This window comes from Epinephelus fuscoguttatus, linkage group LG6 (assembly GCF_011397635.1).
Source record: "Epinephelus fuscoguttatus linkage group LG6, E.fuscoguttatus.final_Chr_v1".
NCBI lineage: Eukaryota > Metazoa > Chordata > Actinopteri > Perciformes > Serranidae > Epinephelus > Epinephelus fuscoguttatus.
In genome coordinates this window covers 31864370-31885075 of record NC_064757.1, presented here as the reverse complement: position 1 = coordinate 31885075, position 20706 = coordinate 31864370, and the positions used below count along the sequence as shown (strand labels likewise).

Sequence of the window (20706 nt, the reverse complement as noted above, 5' to 3'; positions counted from 1 at the left end):
GAATTCCTGTCAGTTAAGTCCATACCAGCATTGTCGAAAAATTAAGAGGCTTATCTGGTAATACTTATTTAAAAAGCAATCAGTAAAATTCACTTGAATAAATTAATGAACTTAACATGCATCAATGTGTTTGAGTACTTCTGTTGTTTTAAATGTGTCTTGTGGAGTGTGTTGTTTGTGTGAAATTGTGTTAAGGATTTCTGTAGCAAATTATTTTGTTGTTTTTACGATTGGATAATCGCAAACACAGATTTAGAATACTGCTCAATTATATTTTTTATTACTATTATTAATATTTTTGTCATAATGCATGTTTCATACTGCAAGCCTGTGGAATTTATCATTTGTTGTTTTTTTTAAATCTTCTTTTTATTCAAATTAATTAAAAAAAAAAGAAGAGTGAAATCATCACTTACAAAGCCACTTGCGCAGAATACATTTTTGTAACTGTGAGTGACATGCGGGGGATGGCCACAGGCTGGGGTCGAGCCCGGGCCCCTACGCAACAGCCTTGTTTATGGGGCGCCTGCTCTGTCCACTAGGTAGTAACCCTTAGTCACCGACGCCCCAATTATGTGCTTTGGAAATTAAGTTTTCTTTTATTTTTATTAAATGAACTTGCCATTTGACCACAGAGGTTTTTAAAACATTTTTTAAGATGCCACATATTTTATAGTTTTTTATTTCATAGTCACTGGAGTTGATCTAAAATACTAAGTGGACAGAAATAGAGCATTTCCAATTGTGTGTGTGTTTTAAAATGTGAGTGCTCTGGAGTGCTTTATAAACCGGAAGTGACCATGTAAGTGATTTTCTCCGCCTTGATACGTATATGCAAAAAGCCACGTCACGTTACAGCCATCTAGAGGATAAATATCAATGCTTGCATGAATTTTTATTTTCTCCTCAAGTCAATTAAACTGTTGGCTTTGTCCACTTTCTCTGATTTCACAGTTTTCAAGTTTTGTATTTAAAGTTGGTTTATTTCTGATTTCTTTACAGTATGAATGAATGTATTGTTGGTGTCTTTCCCTTTTAACCTAGGTGGTACTTTTATTCTGGAAAATCCCATGCGATTAACACATTTAGTCATGATGAATTGTTTTGTCTCTTCTAAGCCTGGACTCAATATTTAACTTATTTTAATGTTTTCTTAAAGTTTCAATTGTTTTTTTGTGATGATGCATCGGTCATGTGATTGGTAAATACAATGCATTATTTGTGGTACATACAATACAGTTAAAATAAATCCCATAGAGTGAGAGCATTTCACTGAGACAGAGTACAGCTTTATTAAAGTCAAACTTCAGGCATGTCTGAACTCTTCAAACTCAACTTTAGAATGAAAAAGGACAGAATCAATATTCTCAAATAAAAAGACAGTCATGTACAAAAAGAGTGTCGTCTCAACAGTCACACACATTTAGAAGCAGAATTGTACAGGCAAAAAGAGCACGCCACAGTAACATGAGTCTATGCAAGTTCAATGCAAACTATTTACAAGTTCTTCAACAATATGCAGTATGCAGTAACACAGGCTGAACAGTAATCAACATGGTATTTTGTGTTCATCCACGTTTTAATTGAAGCAACACCAAGAGAGATAGATATGACCCCAGTTAGAGTTACTGTAAGTAATTTTACTACAAGTAAAAAGAGATGAGTGCTTATGAAGGTGAATTTATTTATTTATTCCAACACTATTTCTCCTTTGACAGCATGTCAATTGAAAGAGACAGTCGGCGACATTGCACAAAACCAAAAGACGTCACAGTGAACTAAAACATACCCTTTGACACACAAGGGGGGGTCCGTCCCAAATTTTAAGTGTATATAAAAAATAATAATCCTGGACACTTAGAAAAATCCTCCTCAGGCGTATTTAAGGGTCACTTAAATGAGAACAAACATGCTGTCTCTTTAGAAAACAAACGTGGGCACTACAATGAGAACAAAACATACACATCAGAGAATATTTTAAGTGATTGAAATGATGCACGCTGGGACACTTAAATGAGGCATACGTAATACTGCTGCTGTATCAGCTGACAAGGGCAGAAGAGGACAAAATGGCACAAATTAATTTAGGATCATGCGATGTGCAGGTGCAAAAACAAAACAAAAAAAAGGCTGTTGCACATCTCTGTGCAATGTGGTAAAAACAAATAATCAGGCATTTAAAGACCATCTCGAACTGAAGTGGATTAAACCAGTGTCTGATGTTGGACACATGCATTTCAGCTGAACAGTCGCCTTGAAAATCAAAGAAAAGGCTTTAAGACCAGTTATATAATCACAACTCATCAGTCCGTTTCTCTGAAGCCACAAACACAAGAGTTGAGGATGCCTGCAGTCTGATTATCACAAAAAACACCAATAAATAAAAAAAACTAAAGAAAATTCAAGTTTTGACATGCAGATCGTTTTCAGTTTGTTAATAAAAGTGACTTCATGACACACCTACCTGATACTGAACAAGTACTGAAGTGGCCTAATTCCTACGGCTGACTACTGAATAATAATGTGTCTCTGAATGTGGACAGTTTGTCGCCTGGGTCCAGACCTTTGAAGCTGCCCACTCCACCAAATTGACAATTCTGTGTGACATCAGGCAAGAAAGTTTGGCAAATTTGGGAGCAGCAAGAAATCAGCAAGTTCAGTCTTTTTCAGGAGTCCATGAGAACAAAAAGGGTCAGTGATGACAGAAAGAACAAGAGCAGCTGTTGAATGCAGAAGATGAGAAAAATTTATAAGTTAAAGGGAAGCTTAAGTATTTTTCAACCTGGACCCTTTTCCCCATGTATCTGTGTCCAAGTGACTAATTGAGACAACAAGTTTTGACATTGGTCCAGAATTAAGAAAGGCAAAACAGGCTGCAATAAAATCACTATGGACAATTGTGCACCCTCAATTTATGTCCACTAAAAGTGCTTGTTTTTGTCACTGACAGGCTCAGATTGTTATTACAAGTGTATGACAACATTATGGAAAGGATCCCTACAGAGAAATTAAACATTTTCTGCTCTTTTGCTAAGTCTCGCTGAAGGAGAAGTCTAGTTCTGAAAACTCATGAAATATTCCACCATGATATTGAAAATCTTGTGAAAGCACAATAAACTCTTCCCAGCACTCCTCTCCTCAACTCTCACTAACGTCTAAACTGTTAATTTTCCAGCCTCTTTCCTTCCTCCTTGAGGAAGACTTGGTAGCAATAACAAACAGACCAGCTATAGGTGAAGAAAAACATTTCATTTCTCTGACTGGATCCTTTACATAACATTGTCAGACACCAAACAGAGACAAAAACAAGCACTTTTAATGGACATAAATTGACAGTGCACGATTGCCCATTGGTTCAGTATTGAGAGAGAGTGTTGCAGCCTGTTTTGGCACTGCGGCTGCAACACTCTCTCTCAATACTGAACCAGTTTCAAAAATTATTGTCTCCATTTGTCACAAAAACAGGAAAACAGGGTCCAGTTTAAAAAAAAAAGAAGGTGGTTTTCCCTTTAAATTTGCGTGCAAATACAGTAATTTATTGTAATAAATAACAGCAAGCCTTTTTCTGAGTTCTTGATCTGATTAAGTGCATGTCTACATATGTGCATATATTTATTATATTTAAGACCCCTCCCCTTAAAAATGTGTTTGGCTTATTGTTATTTTACCTCAGTGTTTGACTTTCACTGTGTCTGATTTAAATAAATTTTTCTGTCTTCAATCATGTCTGGAACTTTCTCACTTTTCTGCATGCAGTGGCTCCCCTTGTTTCCCCTTTCTTTAGTCTTTTTTCTTCATGATTTACACTCAGTTAATTAGGTACACCCCGCTAAAACTAATGCCATTTAATAAAACAGTCCTGAAATTAATCCTTTACAAAAGTTACAATGCTTAGTTTTTGATGGAACTGTTTTAGAGGTGTTGTAGTCGCTCTGATGTAGTTTGTGGTGCTAGTGAACTGTGTGACATTCAACACAGAGGTATCTCTTATATTGTGTCCATCATGTTAACATCAATGAGACTAAACAAAATATTAGAAACATCTCTCAATTTAGCTCAGCAGAGTTCAATAGTATCACAAACTGCAGTCTCAACACCTCTCTGAAGCAGTGTCAACAAAAACTAAACATTTTAATTTTCATAAACAGGGATGTGAATTGATAAAATATTTTTCATACCAATGCCTTTATCGATTCTACTTATCGGTCCAATTCTTTCACGGTTCTCTGATAGATTCCTGATAATATTTCTGCTTTAAATAGGGAGCTGATGATTCGAGTCAAGCCGGATGTAGCCTGAGAGGAAGCTGTAGGAACAGTCTACCACGAATCATCTAAAATGGACGAAATGAGCGAATACAGCATTAGTTTTTATTTAGGTTTTGTTAGTCAAAGTTGTTTGCTGGTGTTTCCACCCTTAAATTATCATTTTACAGACACTAAAAGCAGCACTGTCATCTGTCTTCATGAAATTTAGCTGCGCTTTGGGACCATTTCTACCTTCTGTTTTGTTTTCAGTTTTCAGCAGTGAAGACGCATGAGTTTGACATCAGTTTTGCAATGCGCAACTGTTAGAGAAACAAGTCTGCATTGATAAAAGGGTTTCATAAGCTTGGAGGTGTATGATTACGATGGATTGGAAATACTGGAACTGGTTCTGAATTCCCAGAGGTGGATTTATTGCAGGACTTGTGCATTATGCTGCGTTAGATCTATCTCACTGTACCTAATAAACTGGCAACTGAATGTATGCACTCTGCATTTGTCAAGACTCCAAATTAACTGAAATGGTTTGGAAACACTGGCACAGTTTTACCATGTGGCTTGACTATTAACACGACCATGTCGAGAGGCTTCAAAAAACAAACAGAACAAAAAACAATCTTTTAAGGGCAGAAACACAACAGTGATGTAACTGGGGTAGAGTCACAAGCAAAAAGTTGAGGCGCGATTACAAATAAACGTCCTTGAGTCCAGGCTAAAAAAAGAAACAGCACAAAAACTCCTCTGAAACTGAATCTTTACATTCCTATATTGAACTGCTTCACACTGCTTTTAACACCAATTACAGTGAGTCACGATACAAGTCGATGAGCAGCGGCTGTTACCAAAGTGTGGAATCATTACACCAAATGTTAAAAAAAAATAAAAAAAAATGCAATGACTAAATACAGATATATTATGTAAAACTCCCAATGTTTTTTTAAATAGTCTATTTCACTTACACTGTGGTGGAGAGGGAGACAAGCTACTGCACTGGTGTCTGAAAAACAAATTGGTATAAAATGTGGTGTAATAAATACAAAAAATTTGGATCTGACAGATGAGCGATTAAAAACACTGTACAGGAGTTTGTATTTGTACATCATACTGGACTGTTGTTATACCATTATGTCTTTATGGAAAGCCCAGCCTTGAGGATGTTCTCCAGGTGGAAAATGAAGGAGTACCTCACGTGGACTTTTCCGTATGAAGCCAGGCTGGCGGTCATTCCTACTTGTGCCAAAAGAAACCAGCAGCATTTAGGCCACTTTCCTCAAAACAAACAAACAAAAAAAACGCGCCCAGCAACTCACCACGTTTTTGACTGAGAGGAAAAAAGTTACAACACAGTTTAAATTCCGACGTTACTACAAGAAGAAGAGGTATCCATTTTGAAACACTTGTCTTATGTTCTTTTAATATACATTTCTGTATATGTTATGACCTAGCTAAATCGTGTAGCGACAAGCCGTGTAAAAGTGCTTTTCAGAAAAGTTTGGCAAAACAAAAAAACAAGCATCGAAGCGGTCACAGTACACGACGTTACTGAAATGGACTGCATCTGGGCAGTAGTTACTACAGCCAGAATCCAACTTAAGGCTGATGAACAATACTTTAAGACAGCACCAGTGATCACAAACTGAGCCCCTCCGTCTACAACACAAATAACGGTAACCGCTCGGAGGAAATGTGGGAACAGAAAAAAAACAAAACAAAACAGAAAATAAAAGCATCTGTCTTGTTGTTTAAAAAAGCGTTTCCTTCTTCTAGGAACAACCAGAGAGGCGAGGCTCCATCCCTCCTGGTCTTTTACGTACTTTACAATATTATGAGCCAATTATGTACACAATGGCGAGTGAGACTGGCAATATGAAAATCACAAGTACTTCTGTAATGTCATACCATTACACTATATACCATTATATTTCACCTTAATAGGACTATTTTCACAAGGAGGTCTGCGTAATGCTTAACACCTAAACAAACAAACATAATACACCACTCACCGAGATGAAGTGAGAGAATCTGTCTGTAAACATTAACAAACATAGATACTGTATATAATTATATTCATCTATACCCATAAGTATATTAAAACCATGTCTAAGGAAGGTTGGAATGTAGTGTGGTCCTGAAAAAAATTGCACAAAATCAGTTGTTTCCCCCCTTTTTTTCCTCCACGAAGAAGAAGAGATAAATACGATGACGGCTCACGTCTGGAGTGATGGTCGGCTGTTTGGGAGGAGGAGGAGGAGGAGGAGAAGAAGGAGGACGAAGGCTGGCTCATCTCTGTACAGCCATCCTGTGTGTGAGATGCCGACCACAGCTTACAGCAGGTGAACAAGGAGAGGAGCAGCGTGGCGGTGGAGAGGTTAAGCTTCACATCCTCCTCCTCCTCTTCTCTCTACCTCTTCCTCCACCTCCACCTCCACCTCACTTGCTGAGTTCTGAAAAGTGCCGGTAACTTGACGACGTGACAACACTTAAAATTTCTACAGCTGTAAAAATAAAAAAAGAAACATAATGAGGTGGTGGCCCGGGCCCTCCGATGGGCACAGGTGAGCTGTAGAGAGCGTTCATAGTGGTGTTTTAGTAGCAAGAGAAGGGAGAGAAAACTGTGCACAATGATGCCTGGTCACTTCCCCTGCCGACACTCGGCATCGAGGTGTTCGCCTGTGTGTCTCAACTCGGCCATCGCACTGGTCAAAAAGCACTGTATTCCCTTTCGTGGTGCACTGCTTCAGATCAGAGGTGGATCAGAGCCCGGGGGGGGCCAACAGGAGCGCACTTTACAGGGAATGAGGTATTGAGGGAGCTGCGATGTCACTCTGAAGCCGGCTGGCCCGCCTCCGGCTCCTCTTTGACGTTGACAGGGCTCAGGGCGGCACGGCGCTGCTGGGTCGAGCTGGAGCCCAGGGGGCTGGCGGGGTTGTGACTAGAGCAACAGGGGCGGCCTTCGAGGGAGGAGGAGGTGAGTGCCCCCGCCTCATGATCCCGGCAGAAAGAGCGGGGGCAGAAGTCACAAAGAGATGAGGCCGGGGCCCCACAAATGCTGCAGTCGTGCCACGGACATTCCCAACGTCCTGCAGACAAACACGGAGGTCATTATGGTTTCAAACCCCCACTGAAGGTCTCAAGATAAATTTTACAGGTCATGAGATGATTAACAGCATAGGAGAGCAGAAAATACATGCCTCTGTTTGTTTGTTTTTTCAGATATGTTCTAATTTCCAGTTTTTGGTTGAACTGGTCACAACCACTGGACGTGTGCGGCAAGTGATAAGGGGTCATGATTTTACATTATTAAGTTTGAAGGGGTCACAAGCCAAAAATATTTATAATATATATTGAGTTTTTATGGTCACTGTTGTCAGAATATCTGTTGTCAGAACATCTGGAAACTGTTTAAAGCATGTTTTAATTACAGTGAATGTGTGGCACTGATATGATGATGCCAACAACACCAAGTTTGTGCCAACCCTATCTGAAAGGTTTAGTTCACCTAAACTACACAAGACATACTGTCTCACCAACCTCTGGTGATACCTGGCCATGGAGACCCTTTTATTTCTTTTATTTTTTTCTGCATGTCCATCTGTTCTGCAGATAAAGATTAGGCTATACTAATATTATTAGTGTTGTACTATTTTTAGAATTAGATTGCAGTGGTGGCTGCATAGGATTGTTTCTGACTTATGTGATCAAACATCTCCAATAACTCCAGCATGTTGTAAATTCCAAAAGTCTGATTGAACAAGGATCAATGAAATTATTTCCAAAGTTCAAACATTCATTCATTCATTCATCTTCTAACCGCTTCATCCTCTTGAGGGTCGCGGGGGGGCTGGAGCCTATCCCAGCTGACATCGGGCGAGAGGCAGGGTACACCCTGGACAGGTCGCCAGACTATCAACCATTCACGCTCACATTCACACCTACGGGCAATTTAGAGTTATCAGTTAACCTAGTCCCCAATCTGCATGTCTTTGGACTGTGGGAGGAAGCCGGAGCGCCCGGAGAGAACCCACGCTGACACGGGGAGAACATGCAACCTCCACACAGAAGGGCTCCCACGCCCGGGATCGAACCGGCAACCCTCTTGCTGTGAGGCGAGAGTGCTAGCCACCACACCACCGTGCCGCCCAAGTTCAAACATGTTTATAGCTAATGAATTATTCTGCTTAGTATTTGTTGGTGTTTAGCCTTTAAAAAATATTTTCATTACAGTCAAAAAAGTGTTTGTTCTTCCACCTGCTGCACAAAACGGGAGGCACACACTGGTATTAACAGAGTGGTTGAGCAGCACCTTAAATCAGTGGTTCCCAACTGGTGGGTCGCAAGTCCATTCTGAATGGACTGCAAGTGACTCGCCAAAGTGTCAAGTTTGTAAAAAACGCACTTTATTTTTAAGTGCAGTGAATTCCGGCACAGAGCTTTTACTTTGAAATGCCATTTCTTGCTGTAGATTGAGTGACTTGAGGACAGCTACTTAACAGAGACAGCAAACTAGCTCGACAAATGCAAGTATGACACTGAATGTAGGGCTGGGCGGTATGACCTAAAATTCATATCACGGTATAAATCGAATCCCTTCACGGTAACGGTACATATCGCGGTATAAATTTAAGTGTAAAAGTTATAATAGAAGTGTTTCTAAATGGGTTTTGTAGTCCCTTATCAAAGCTTAATTGATAAAAAAAACAACAACAAAAGCAAAGATATAATGTATTTTTTAGAGCATTTATTGTGCAGAATGCCGATCTCAAAACTCAAAATTAAAACCCAGCACTCTATGGTGCAAAATGTCCCCTGGGATCTATATCAAAAGGTAATTTCCTTCTTTTAGCAAAATCCTAAATTACTGAGTTGTGTTTTTTCCACCTGGACCTTTATGCTCTGCCATTTCTCCTCTAATCATCAGGCTGTAACCTGTGACAGGCTGTTACCGATACCACAACTATCACACATTCACATATGAAGTTTTCTGTGGAGCCCCTAGCGTCACATAGGTTTACATTACCAAAGGTTTATGACAAACTCTCTTGCCGAAAACCAACTCCCGTGTGCGCACGGCGAGAGAGGAGAGGGAGAAACGCTGTGCTGCTGCCAGAGGAGACACTGAATGAGTTCTCTCTGAGCGGTAAGTAGCTAAAAGAGTCTGAGAAGTCCAGGGCTGTTCATAAAACATTAACTCACTCGCTCACAAGTTCTCCAGTAACACATGTTGCACTGGCTACGCTAAATCACGGACGTGAACCAGCTCCTCTTGCTCCGCTGTCTCTCTGCTCGCAGCCATTTTCACACTGAGGCAGGTGCGATGATGTCATCAACGATAGGACGGTAGAGTGCAAATCTCTACCGTGGGCCAAATTTATATCATTTCTACCGTCTACCGCATATGCCGTGCAGCCCTACAATGAATGTATTAAACTGTGTGAACCTTGAACTAATGACTAAGGAGAAATCTGGATCCCAGGATAGACCAGTTAGGAACCACTGACTTAAATTAAATCTATTCATTAAAAAGGTTGATTTATTAAAAATATATATTTATCATTTCAATATTTATGGTGATGACGTCATAAAACATGATGAAAGACATTCAAAGCTTCATTCAAAAACCTCAGTATAAGCTTTGAATGTAAAAAATTCACATTCTGTACAGCCGTAAACAAAACTAGAAAGTATGTAGAAAGTATGTTTTTTGTAACGTGGATAAATGGATAAATCAATCCTGTGCACAAAAAAAATATGTGGGGTCATGAAATGATTAAAATGACAGAAAAGCAGAAAACAACATACTTTTGCCACAACAAATCTATAAATATATCTTTATATTTAAATCAAATAAATAAAAATGAATACTAGCTTTTTTCTTGTAAATTAGTGGACACATTCACCTCTTCAGGCCTCTAAAATTATTTAGATAACAAGGACTATATATATATATATATATATATATATATATATATATATATATATATATATATATATATATATATATATATATATATATAGTCAGTATCATTTGCAACTAGTGACTTTATGACAACCAGACACTGCATGCAGACACTGCCTGTTTTGAGCTGTCACAAACCAAAAAGGTTGGAGACCCATGGTTTAGAAATTGACCTGTTGTTATGTTAGTTGGCTGTAATAAGTCAGTATAAGTACTACTAAAGTGGATTTTTTTTTTTGTCACAGCAAATATGTTATGCTGCTAAAATCAGCTGAGATGGCCATGAAAAATATCTGTTATCAACCACATTTCAACATTCACACACACATACGAGCTCAATGTGTCATTACCGTATGGCGGCTTGGTGAGGTTGAGACACAGCAGGTGGTACGCTTTCGGACAGTCCTTTCTGTCACACATCACCAGCTCGCCTCCTTCTCCGCAGCAAAAACAGAAGTACTCGTGCGTGTGTTTACCCTCTGGCCGCAGCTTCCGCTTCTTCGGCTTCAGCTTGGCGTTCCTGGCCTTCTCCTCTTTCTCCATTACCACAGCGCTCTGGAGGAAGCATTGTAAGAAACACTAAATGGTGTCAAACACAGCTTCTACAGTCAGGATTGATCTAGAAGCGGAGGCAAGGCAACGACAGGTAAACGTCCTCACCGTTGGCTGCACCCCAAGGAATCCAGAGCAGTTGTCTGATCCACAGTGACAAGACGATCTCCTGTTGCCCACACAGTGCAGGTTGTAGTTGAATGTCAGTTCTGTGCCTGCAGAAACACCAGAGACAAGATGTGTTCAGTCATTCATCATCTGGCTCACTTCAGGGGCATGTAAGGCACATCTGGGAATGTCATAGAGCATATATGTGTCATGTTTCCATGTGAACTTACCAGCCTCGATATCACAGAGGGCGAAGAGTCCAATGCGAACATCTCCATTTACCGTCCACTTCTGGGTTTCACAGTTTGGGCTGCAGCTGTGGTTCATAAACCGAGAGGAGTTTCCTTTGGGGCCAGCGTCGATCACACGATCCTACAAGCACAGACAAACATTAAGACACCAGGGTTAAAGAAATTGCTGGTGTAGGTCTCTCCTCTGAACAGTCTTTATTAGTTTATCTCTTATGTTACCTTAGTGAGGGTGAGCATGTAGAAGTTGGTCACATGATTTTCGTGGGCACGTTTGATTCGCTGCTGGCACTCTTCAGAGTCGATCACCTCTCCCACATACTCTGTAACAAAGTCACCCTGGAGGAAACAAGAAACATGATATTTTTACACAGACAGCCTGACTCTAAATTACTTATGATTAGTGATACGGGCGAGGATCAATGTCAAGGACAATTTAATGGGACACATGTTTCAGAGCCTTTTTAAGTGACAGTCTGATCATCAGGTCATTAAGCATCAGACTGGTGGATCGAGGTAGTTCCAAACTTTAAATGCAATCATCCAGAGAAAACCAAAGTCAAGTTTTGTGAAATGACATAGAAAATACTGCTACCCTCTATTGAGTGATGTAATGCCAGTTATTATCTGTCCTTCACCTGTCTCTAGAAGGGAACTCAGACAGTCCAGACCTCCGCCAAGGTCAATCTTCTAGTCTGTGATGCACAAATCTGCAAGTGCAACCACTATATACAGTACAGACCAAAAGTTTGGACACACCTTCTCATTCAATGCATTTTCTTTATTTTCATGACTATTTACATTGTAGATTCTCACTGAAGGCATCAAAACTATGAATGAACACATGTGGAGTTATGTACTTAACAAAAAAAGGTGAAATAACTGAAAACATGTTTTATATTCTAGTTTCTTCAAAATAGCTACCCTTTGCTCTGATTACTGCTTTGCACACTCTTGGCATTCTCTCCATGAGCTTCAAGAGGTAGTCACCTGAAATGGTTTCCACTTCACAGGTGTGCCTTATCAGGGTTAATTAGTGGAATTTCTTGCTTTATCAATGGGGTTGGGACCATCAGTTGTGTTGTGCAGAAGTCAGGTTAATACACAGCCGACAGCCCTATTGGACAACTGTTAAAATTCATATTATGGCAAGAACCAATCAGCTAACTAAAGAAAAACGAGTGGCCATCATTACTTTAAGAAATGAAGGTCAGTCAGTCCGGAAAATTGCAAACACTTTAAATGTGTCCCCAAGTGGAGTCACAAAAACCATCAAGCGCTACAACGAAACTGGCACACATGAGGACCGACCCAGGAAAGGAAGACCAAGAGTCACCTCTGCTTCTGAGGATAAGTTCATCCGAGTCACCAGCCTCAGAAATCGCAAGTTAACAGCAGCTCAGATCAGAGACCAGATGAATGCCACACAGAGTTCTAGCAGCAGACCCATCTCTAGAACAACTGTTAAGAGGAGACGCGCGAATCAGGCCTTCATGGTCAAATAGCTGCTAGGAAACCACTGCTAAGGAGAGGCAACAAGCAGAAGAGATTTGTTTGGGCCAAGAAACACAAGCAATGGACATTAGACCAGTGGAAATGTGTGCTTTGGTCTGATGAGTCCAAATTTGAGATCTTTGGTTCCAACCGCCGTGTCTTTGTGAGACGCAGAAAAGGTGAACGGATGGATTCCACATGCCTGGTTCCCACTGTGAAGCATGGAGGAGGAGGTGTGATGGTGTGGGGTGTTTTGCTGGTGACACTGTTGGGGATTTATTCAAAATTGAAGGCACACTGAACCAGCATGGCTACCACAGCATCCTGCAGCGACATGCCATCCCATCCGGTTTGCGTTTAGTTGGACGATCATTTATTTTTCAACAGGACAATGACCCCAAACACACCTCCAGGCTGTGTAAGGGCTATTTGACCAAGAAGGAGAGTGATGGAGTGCTGCGGCAGATGACCTGGCCTCCACAGTCACCGGACCTGAACCCAATCAAGATGGTTTGGGGTGAGCTGGACCGCAGAGTGAAGGCAAAGGGGCCAACAAGTGCTAAACACCTCTGGGAACTCCTTCAAGACTGTTGGAAAACCATTTCAGGTGACTACCTCTTGAAGCTCATGGAGAGAATGCCAAGAGTGTGCAAAGCAGTAATCAGAGCAAAGGGTGGCTATTTTGAAGAAACTAGAATATAAAACATGTTTTCAGTTATTTCACCTTTTTTTGTTAAGTACATAATTCCACATGTGTTCATTCATAGTTTTGATGCCTTCAGTGAGAATCTACAATGTAAATAGTCATGAAAGTAAAGAAAATGCATTGAATGAGAAGGTGTGTCCAAACTTTTGGCCTGTACTGTATATGTCTGATTATATTTCCCTAATATCTCTGGTGGACATTATTGCAGACAATTCATATTTGGGTTTGAGTATAATTAGTTGCATAATGTGTGTTTTGAAGTTTCTACAGCAACACCTTAGTTTAAGAAAAAAAGTGTTGTTACTAATATGGATATTTTATAACTGTACGGGAACAAAGCCACTGTCTGTCACCAAGAGCTCCATAATGACTGCTTTCTAGGGATGCTGTTTAGGGTGAAAAGATTTAGCTTACCTTCCTGAGACCCTGGTTGGTCCTGAGACCCCAGCCACGTCCATCTGTCTTTATCACCTCTGTCTCTGCATACAGCCGCTTAGAGAAACACTGATTCTCACAGCTGTCTCCTGCAGGACACACCTGACAACAACAACATAAAAAGTAAGAAGTGTAATTTCTCATGACTGTCTCATCTGTTTGATTGTTCAAGAGATAAGCTGAATAGACATGTATACAGACCTGTGGATGACACTCGTACTGCAGCATGCGGTTGAGGCACTGGGAGTGGAGGCTGCAAGGATGCTCATCTGTTGGTCTGCAGTTGCATCGTGGGATTTCTGACAAGTCAGCTACGTGCATCTGCACTTTTCCCACTGGTTTGTTGGACTGAAACAAGAAAACACCCATAGAATGAGTAAAAATACTTCATCTTATACAATTTTAAGGTTACTTGTCTATTAAATTCACATTACCTTGATGAATTTGTACGGTGGAGGTTTGCGAGAGTTGCGCTCCTGCTCTAAAGCCTCCCTGCTCTCCCTCTGCGCCTTAAGCTCCTGAAACCGCCGGGCTGCTTCTTCCAGAGCTAAAAACACACCAACAGCATCTCAGAGATTCATCCTTCATGCATCTTTAGAACAATTACATCACAAAAAATTGTCTTCAAAATAGAAGAAGAATTTACCTTTCTTGAAGGTTTTGTTGATGTTGATCTGACCCGTGACGAAGTTCTTGTCATTCTCCACGTAGGGGAAGACGCGACCCTGGTTGATCCAGTAGTAGTCGTGGGAGCCGAAGAAGAAGACAGGGAAGTCACCGATGTCGTGGCGAAGGCTCTGAATGTTTGACGGCACCAAGCGAGGGTTGCAGATCTCTGCTGGCCACCACCTGTGGGGTAAACAGGACAGGGACATAGTTCAGTGAGAAGGAGAAAAGTGAGGACAGAAAGAGTGTCGTAAAAAATAAATTATCAAACATGTCAGCTAATGTTATCAAAGCCTGATGGAAGCATCAAACTTCTACCAAACTTTTAAAACATTTACTTTGCTTCCCATTCTTTTCTATCAAAACATATGTGGACGATAATTTTACAAAAATAGTTTTCAGACAAATTCCAGCAAATCATAGATCTACATGTTTCACAGACAGAAATGCTGTCAATCATTTTTCTTAAATGGAAGAGACATTATTCGTGTCCCGTTACTACATTGTAATCTAGCACCATGCCAGCAGACTACAAACTGAAGCATTAGTATATAAGAGCACAGTCACATAGCCATCGTCAAACAGGAAAACACCACTGCTCTGCTCCGCTCTGCTCAGTATTTCCTGAATACCTGCATCTATAACATCATATCACATCCTGTTTCAGTGTGAGGTGCAAAGCAAATTTGTTGCACTGAACGTAAACAATAAGACCGGTGATTTTCCATTATTTGTACATATTTTACAGATCTAATGCTATAAATAAAACAAAAATAAGTCCACCACTGGCCTGTCAGTGGTAGCAGCCCAAAGCACATTTGTTCCTACTACAGACATAAGTATGTGGTTGGTTTTGGTCTTACTTGGGATTTTTTTTTTTTTTTTTGGATGACAAGAAAAATATAGAATATCACCAGACTTATCTTTAAAAGGAAGACATAATTCCCCAAAATGACTATTTGTAAATCAATTAATCATCCTGTGTTAAGCTGAATTGGTAAGGAAAACCATGTATGATGAATCCAAAAAGGGAGAAAATTTTGGTGAATTGACGTCATGGGTGACCACATTTAACAACAGCAGAACTACATAAAAACGTCAGTTTACAAACTCTCACAAAACTCCTGCAGTCCAGTCCATCTAGTCGTACGCTCAGTACTTCCCAAACAGACAGCCCTGTCTGGAGACTTATCTCCACTCTCTTAAAAGCCAGACTCCATTGACAAAACCTGTAATTTTACTTTGCTGAGCACATGAGCTCCTGGTCTACCACTGTTTCGATCGGTAGTTTGTGTTATTGCATGACTTGGGTGATTTACTTTGGATTCACCAGTGTCACAAAATAAGACAAATAAACTAGAAATAAAACTTAACTAATAAACTGATTGAGGCAGTCATAGACCAGCAGCTCATGTTTTCAGCAAAGTAAAATTACAGTTTTTGTCAATAGAGACTGGCTTTGAGAGAGCGGAGATTAGTTTCATCAGGGCTGTTTGTTTGGGAAGTGCTGAGCATACGACTGGATAAATGAGACTTTGATTATACTGCATGAGTTGTGTGAGTTTGTTTGTGTTTTGCTGTTGTTAAACGTGGACCCCTATGACTTCAATTCATCAAGAATTTTCTCTGTTTTTGGATTCTTTGTTCACCATGTAGGTATGCGAAAAAATCAAAGTTTTCTTCATGAATTCAGCGTAACACAGGGTGAGTTATTGATATACAAATGGTCATTTGGGGGGTCAAGTATTCCTTTAAAAGTAACTGTACCATAATCTGAAAGCTGCACGACCTTCAGCAATCTGTAACCAGTCCTCTCTGCGTACCTGTAGTTGCCCAGTTTGACCCAGACAATTTGTTTGTAGTGAGGTTTCTTCCCTGCCCTGCAATCACTGCAGGACCACGCCCCCTCTGGCATCTCCATCTCCAGACACTCCGGGTGGAAGGAAGCTGGGCATGTGTCACAGCACAGCAACTTGCCTCCTACATTTGTATGGATGTACACATGTATGTGTGTGTATGTGTGTGTGAATGTGTAAGTGTGTGCATGCGTTGTAGGAAATGGGTATGCAAAGAGAGGAGGAGTGTATGATTAGGTGATGCACCTCAAAACCTGGACAAACTCTGAATCTAATTTGCAGACAAGCCTAATACAAGTTTAATTACCACAAATACAACAACAAATCTTTGTTTTTCAACATCTAGTTTGATATGAAAATAGTGTCCTTGTTGGGAAGACATTTGTATCCACAGCTACCATAGTAACATCTGGTCATTGTTCTGAGATGAAAAACTAGTGCTAGGAGCTTTTTGCTCGAGTGGAGACTCCTGTGAGAGCCGCACTGCATGAAAATAACTGATTTTTGGAAACCACTGCATGGGGTTCTCGGGTCAGTTACAACTTCCACTGCAGCAGTTTCAGCATGTCTGGCAATCAGATTCAGAGCACTGTACCAAGACCAGTCTACGGGAAATACATGCGGCAGCACAGGAATAAAATCAGCCAGCGAGTTAACAATGGATCAGGGTTATACTCAGATAACAAATTATTGGCAAAAAGCAGGCATGCAGTCCTGCCAGTGAAGCAAACTTTTCCCATCACACATATTGCACCCTGCACAGACCAGCTTGCATGGAATCATATAATTTTATAATACTGCAATTTGTTTTATTTTTTGTCACTTTAAAAGACAGTAATTTCACTATTCTCACAGTTGGGAACTCATCTTTGCTTAACTGTAATCAAATCTAGTCCTGATTGAAATTATATTCCATCCAAGGCAGGTCGAAGCTCGAGAAAATGAGGTGAGCCCAAATTTCATTTCATCTGAAAAATTTCAGTCAAAAATAAAACTTTGCAGTTGCAGTCAGCATAAAAAAGAGGTGAGGCCTTTCAAATCAAAAACAAGCCCAGAGTGCTGAAGCAGAGAAGCAGTGCGCCTCCAGCAGTGATAAGCTCCACAAACCACAGACAGAACCTGAATTAATCCAGAGCATCCTGCATCATACCATAGTTAAAGTACGGGAGGTTTGATGACCAATTATATTTCCCAGCATATTTATAACAACTTTATTGCAGAGATAAATACCCAGATTGACTGTTGATGTACAAGAAACAATCTCACAATGGGCCTCGTGCAAGAACCACTCATACAAAACAGATTTGTTCACATACAAGTGATTTAAGAGAACTTAGTGCATGCACCATTTTTTTTTGTACTTATATTTTTTAGGTACAACTAAAATTCATGAGCCGAAAATATAGTGTTTTTCTCCACAGGAAATAATCATAATGCCTTTTTCTAAATTACTTAGAGGTTTAAATATGCTGTCGAAATCAGCTAAAATGAATATTGATAACTAAATAAAGATTAATTACTACAACAGACCAAATCGTGGCTTGCCAATTCACAGAAAAGATTTTGTGGTTTTATTGGCATATCTTAGAAAATCCTCAGCTGCATCAAACAGTGTGACACAGCTTGATAAATTATATTCTCTCATCCATCAAAGTGACATCATATCATGGACCACTTTGCTTGACCAGGATATTTTTAGTATCAAACATCACGTCAAACCAGTTTCCTATTTTCCACCTGCTGAAGAAGACCATGGCCACCGTAAGATCTGGGAATATTTTCAACATTTTTTGAGCTACGACAATGTCACGACGGCTGGTATTGTTTTCACCTTGTGAGTCTGTGTGTGTGCCAACATGGTGAAATGTGATCCTGGTGACTCCAACTGTTGTGGCAACCACCACAGGTAGGTGCCAGGTGATTATATGTCTGTTTGTCTGTGTACCAATTTTGTGAACAAGATAATGTCGCAACAGTGCAAGATAGAGTCCTGAAACTTTTCAGACGCAACCTGCCGCCATGCTCTTGAAAGCTTGCACAAAAAAGGCACAAAAGTAGTGCTCTTTGCTACATGTCAGTCCCCGCTCTCTCTCTGTCTCCCCATTTCACTCTCTGTCCTGTCATTAAAGGCAAAAAGCCCACAAAAATAATCTTAAAAAAAAGAAAAAGATAGGTATGGTCCGAGCAAGGGCCCTGGAAAATGGAAAGGGGCCACTGGCCCTCCCACTTTACCGACATTTGCTTTAAATCACAGATCATGGTATCGTGGCCAGAGCGATCTCGTTGCAAGATGGTCTCTAGTTATTTCTTTCTCAGTGCAGAGTTGCTCTGATGGCATATTGCTGGCAGCTGTATTAATATTAAGTAATTATTTCAGTGCCTCTAATATCAACACCAACACTGCTAAAAGTGTTCTGATTTCAGACAGTTGGACTTCTTCTTCTTCTTTCTTTAGTGAAAGTTGCTCACAAATGAAGCAGAACAGCCTTATATAGTGAACTGTGGCATTAATTATGCAGATGATGATGCAGTGAACAGGTGACATACACCAGGTTGAAATGAGCAACACATTTTCTTTCACAGCAGACATTTTAATTTGTCATAGTAGGAAAAGCACAGGCATTAATAACATTATAAACATAACTAGTAACATTAATGACGGCCCTGTTTTATTTAACTGTCCTGGTGAACCATGACAGTGAGCCAGCATGTTCAATAGCAGGGTTGAAAGCAGTTAAATTGAATTAATCTTATCATTTACACCTGCACTTTTGCGACTGTGACATGTAAAATGTTTCCTGTAGATAAGACTAATTTGTACTTTCCTTTGGTAAATTCAACTTCACATATGCCCCCAGTAGAGAGAAATAATTTGGGGTGAAAATACAAAACTGTTCTTGCATGAGGCCCACTGCTTTCTGTTAATGTGTTAGGGAACTTGGCTGAGGTTACTTTGCGCCACTCTGCATTAAAATTAACTGCGTGTTTGACCAGTTAATTAACTTTGCACCTCAAGGCTTTGAAATGAAAGATGCGTACAAAAAAAGGGGAGCAGGCACAACACAAACACAGACCAGTGGGACAAAAGGAGAAAGAGAAAAACTGTTCAGTTACCTTTCCCAACATTCTTTTTGGTAGCTGACGAAGGAGAGGGAATCATAGGTAATTTCAACTCAGCACGATTTGACTCAGTCAGAAGGTAGTGGGACTTATAGGCATATGAACTTAATATGGTGTCAGTAAGGTCTTGCACTAACAGTCCTACACAAGACACACAGGAAGAGACGGGGGTGAGCCGCAGTCAAACTCGAAATTACCCAAAATTCACAAAAAGAGAAAGAACAAAAACTCACAGTCTCTCACACACACACGCACACACAGAAGAAACAAGTAAAACAAAGTTGGTCCCGACACAAAAGGGCCAAACAGTGCACTCAACTTTTGTTCAACAGGCAAAACATCAGATCGAAACTCGTTAAAAAGACATCCAAAAAAAATCCTGTTGTTTTCTCACTCATCGCCATCCAGGACAGATGGGATTGTTTGAAGTAGAGTGCAGTGTGTCATTCATAGTATTAGTATCGTGATGGAAAACAAACATTACATTTCACAGCACTGCTATTCATGAACAACAATGCCAAACATGAAACATGTAATATTAGAGGATAAAAAATATATGAGGTTTCACTCATGAGATGTAACTGCAGGTGTGTCTTCATAAAAAAAAAAGAAGAAAAAAAAAAAAGAAGTTATATTCCTAAAACAAGACACAAAAAAAACTAATGGTGGGCGATCGAGTCCTGCTGATGCTCTAATGCGCGATTAAGAAGAGCTGATTGAAACCAGCCCGTGGAAGCAAAGTCATCAATTGTGGGAAAATTAAAAACTTCCACATTTGTCTGCTCCGTCTATTCAGGGTCACTGCCAAAAAAATCACAACTGTAGGAGAGGAAGGCAGTTAGCATGTGCAGTGGTGAGAGCTTACCTCTAGCACACAGGAAACACCAGCCCACGTTGATAGGGGAGGTGAGGAGGCCGTTCCTCTTGGCGCTGCCGTGGTTGCTGCAGATCATGATGTGATGGGTGATGGAGACGCTGCCTGCCGCAACACAGCTGTCTCCTGTGTGATAGGCCACCGGACAGCGGATACAACGCATCAGACGACCTGGGTGAGAGGCAGAAGAGAGACGGAAGTCACTTTACAACAGTCTTACAAAGTTTTGTAAGACTGTAGAGTATTGTAGCTGTCAAACAGTGCAGCTCACACAGAATTGAGTTTTTATGATGAATTAGGTCAGATTTCTTTATGTGTTCGAACTGTAATTAAAAGAAATCAGAAGGGAACTAGAATTAACGCACCATGGCTGTATGCCTCCGCCAACCAGTCAAGTTACAGTTTCCACGTCTGTCCAGACTCACA

At 40.4% G+C, this 20706-nt stretch overlaps 1 protein-coding gene across 2 annotated transcripts in view; it reads right to left on the bottom strand.

Annotated features, from left to right (window-relative positions):
• Positions 1-1267: 1267 nt before the first annotated feature.
• nsd3 (nuclear receptor binding SET domain protein 3) overlaps positions 1268-20706 on the bottom strand; it is a 36564-nt gene continuing 17125 nt past the window's right edge. Inside the window, exons 14-25 of one of the 2 annotated variants that reach the window (XM_049578999.1) lie at positions 20272-20451; positions 19401-19547; positions 16254-16410; positions 14411-14613; positions 14199-14311; positions 13966-14112; positions 13744-13866; positions 11352-11468; positions 11112-11253; positions 10882-10988; positions 10572-10776; positions 1268-7345 (exon numbers count right to left, since the gene is read on the bottom strand). In XM_049578999.1, coding sequence (XP_049434956.1) covers positions 7086-7345; positions 10572-10776; positions 10882-10988; positions 11112-11253; positions 11352-11468; positions 13744-13866; positions 13966-14112; positions 14199-14311; positions 14411-14613; positions 16254-16410; positions 19401-19547; positions 20272-20451 — 1901 coding nt within the window. In that variant the 3' untranslated portion in view covers positions 1268-7085. The remainder of the gene's footprint in view (positions 7346-10571; positions 10777-10881; positions 10989-11111; positions 11254-11351; positions 11469-13743; positions 13867-13965; positions 14113-14198; positions 14312-14410; positions 14614-16253; positions 16411-19400; positions 19548-20271; positions 20452-20706) is intronic. The other variant, XM_049579000.1, reaches the window with a different exon arrangement.